The sequence below is a fragment of the Notothenia coriiceps genome, unplaced genomic scaffold (genome assembly GCF_000735185.1).
Source record: "Notothenia coriiceps isolate Sejong01 unplaced genomic scaffold, NC01 NC01_scaffold00002124, whole genome shotgun sequence".
Lineage (NCBI taxonomy): Eukaryota > Metazoa > Chordata > Actinopteri > Perciformes > Nototheniidae > Notothenia > Notothenia coriiceps.
Genome location: NW_011334825.1, coordinates 1,243 through 3,630, shown reverse-complemented (window position 1 = coordinate 3,630; position 2,388 = coordinate 1,243). Strand labels below are relative to the sequence as shown.

Sequence of the window (2,388 nt, the reverse complement as noted above, 5' to 3'; positions counted from 1 at the left end):
TCAGTATGTTCAAGGCAGAGTACGTAGGAAGGATACGGATAGAGATGGTTGTGTGTGTGTGTGTGTGTGTGTGTGTGTGTGTGTGGGGGGGGGCTGGCTGACACTCATACCAACTACTGCTGCTCATACAGTCACTGAAACAGAGGATAAGAATTCTGCAGAGGTACATTCATATTTCTAATTGATGCTGGGTGGAGAGGTTTGCCTTTTAGTCTCCTGAGTTTCCAGTGATGTCGGCAAGATTCATATTTTAACCTCAAACTAACTTTAGGGTTGTGAAGTTCAATGCCTGATTTATCAATTAGGCAGGGAAGATGTTGGGGGAATAAGAGCCATATAAGTGGAGGATCTTACCGAGGGGGTCGACACCAGGCTTGCCGGGGACAGGTCTGAACTGTGGGGGTCCGCTGGGCCCCGGGGTGTTGGACTCTTGAGACATGGGGGTCCCCGGCTTCATACCTGGAGTGCTGGACTTCTCCCTCTGGGACAGGAGAGATTAAAGAGGGTTATTAAACATAGACGGAAAAAAGGACTTCATTAAGAGTAACTTGAATTCCTCATTGGTGGCACTTTCTATGTCTGTGCTGTGGGGGTGTACCTGTGGGGGCTCTTTGCCGCGGGACGGGGAGGGTGCGCTGCTGGAGGAGGCCAGGGAGGCCGGGCTGGCCTGGGGGGGGGCTTCTTTACGGGACGGGGGCATCTTGTCCAGGCCGTTCTCCCTGGACGAGTAGGACTGCACACTGCGGGGGGACGAGGGGTCCTGGATTCAAAAACACACAAGACTTCATTAAACAGGACAGGAACAAGAAGCAATGGCGGTTCATTCAGTCGGTGTTCCAGTACTGGGAACAGAGAGGGTCGCATGGAAATCAATCTGTGTCTCTTTCTATTCTCATGTGGCAACTCATTTCTTATCTCGGATAACCATGGAGACTTTTCTCAGATGTGCAAAATGTTTCCAAGTCAGACTTGCACAAATGAAACTGAATCTTGTGTTAATGACTCCTGTTCATACTGAACATGCAAAATCACCTCCTAATGTATTCAAATGTCACTTCACCAAAAAGTATTCCTATGTTTATCACAGGTATAATTGATTTTCAGCTTCAGTAGTCTACGTCAAATGTAAATAAGTGGCTGTCTTTTTAGAACGACATTTATGTTTTTATGTTTTTCTGTTTCTGTGGAAACAGTAGTAGTAATAGTAGCTTTCTGTAAACGCAGAGAACAAGGGCTGTAGATATTGTCCTCCATCCCTTTGGAAGCACATTATTGACGAATGTTAAAAGAAAAGGATTACAGCGAGAACATTTCAGCTTTAGTGTTATATGGGCAACAGAAGCTTGTTTTAAAAACAGACTAAAAAAACAGTGAACCTATCCTTTCACTGCTTATGCCATCTTGTTGTTTTTAAAAGAAGGGAGGATAAATCCCTGGCACCAGAAGACCTTTTCCGGACGAGACCCACCCAACACTTCAATAGAAAAGCTTTCGGGAACTGTGCCTATTCTCAGTTACTGTCATCTCATTCAAAATGGACTCTTACATATTCATTTGGGAGTCAAACATAATCATTTGAAGTACAAAAAAACTATGATTTCCATCTTTGTATTATAAAATGTGCTATGCGTCTTGTCTGCATTCAGTCATACATACATGAGTGTACCTAAACATGTAGGAAGTGCAAAGAGTGTGTATGTACTTTATAGTTGTTCATATTGTGAAATAATAAGGGCAGGGGTAGAGGAGAAGAAGGGAGGGAGGGGGATCATCATTATTATTATTATTTATATCATTCAGATATTCCTGTTAGGTGTGTTTACATGATGTATGCAGATGAAAGCGTTGAGGTGAGGCGGATAAAGGCCGGCGGCCGGATACTAACCTCATCCACCACCAAATTATCATCACTCTTATCCGCATCGCTGCCCTGTGAGAGGAGAGAGAGGGACATTAGATATTCCCTGTTTACAGCCTGATGTATGTAGATTACATGTAGAAATATACAACACACACAAATACAGGTGTGTGAGTGTGTGAGTGAACAGCTTTAAAAAAGTTGTATTAAACATCTTCTGTTTTTATTTGCATTGCAAACGGAGGAATATCAAATATATCATCTTAACATTTTATAGCTTGAGATTTTAAATGCAATAGACAGTGCAAATGTTTGTCATTAGTTTGAAATGTCTAACTTAGGGAGGTACAATCCTCTCAAGGGCACTTTGATATTGCTAGTGTTCCCGAATTGAAGAGCTACTAGATATTAATTTGTCCCACAATAAAAAACATCCCTTTTCAGAACTGAATAGAACTGCAAGATTTGTAAAAAATAATTAGTTGTGAATATCTTTGAAGGATTTTTCCACTGCGATATGATTGAATCAT

General features: G+C 42.1%; 1 protein-coding gene across 1 annotated transcript; it reads right to left on the bottom strand.

The window, feature by feature from the left end:
- Window positions 1-142: 142 nt before the first annotated feature.
- Window positions 143-1,954, bottom strand: LOC104965801 (transducin-like enhancer protein 1). Its single transcript, XM_010794817.1, has 3 exons — window positions 1,886-1,954; window positions 599-760; window positions 143-481 (listed from the first exon to the last, which is right to left on the bottom strand). Exons 1-3 carry the CDS (start codon window positions 1,952-1,954, stop codon window positions 302-304), a joined length of 411 nt encoding a protein of 136 aa, XP_010793119.1. The 3' UTR covers window positions 143-301.
- Between the last annotated feature and the right edge of the window lie 434 nt (window positions 1,955-2,388).

Bases quoted from the DNA above. Each gene is read 5' to 3' on its own strand.
- LOC104965801 (XM_010794817.1), bottom strand. From the start codon at position 1,954: ATGTCCCTCTCTCTCCTCTCACAGGGCAGCGATGCGGATAAGAGTGAT. The intron at 761-1,885 runs GTTAGTATCCGG...TTTTGAATCCAG, and splicing joins ATAATTTGGTGGTGGATGAG to GACCCCTCGTCCCCCCGCAG. The intron at 482-598 runs GTACACCCCCAC...CTCCTGTCCCAG, and splicing joins GCGGCAAAGAGCCCCCACAG to AGGGAGAAGTCCAGCACTCC.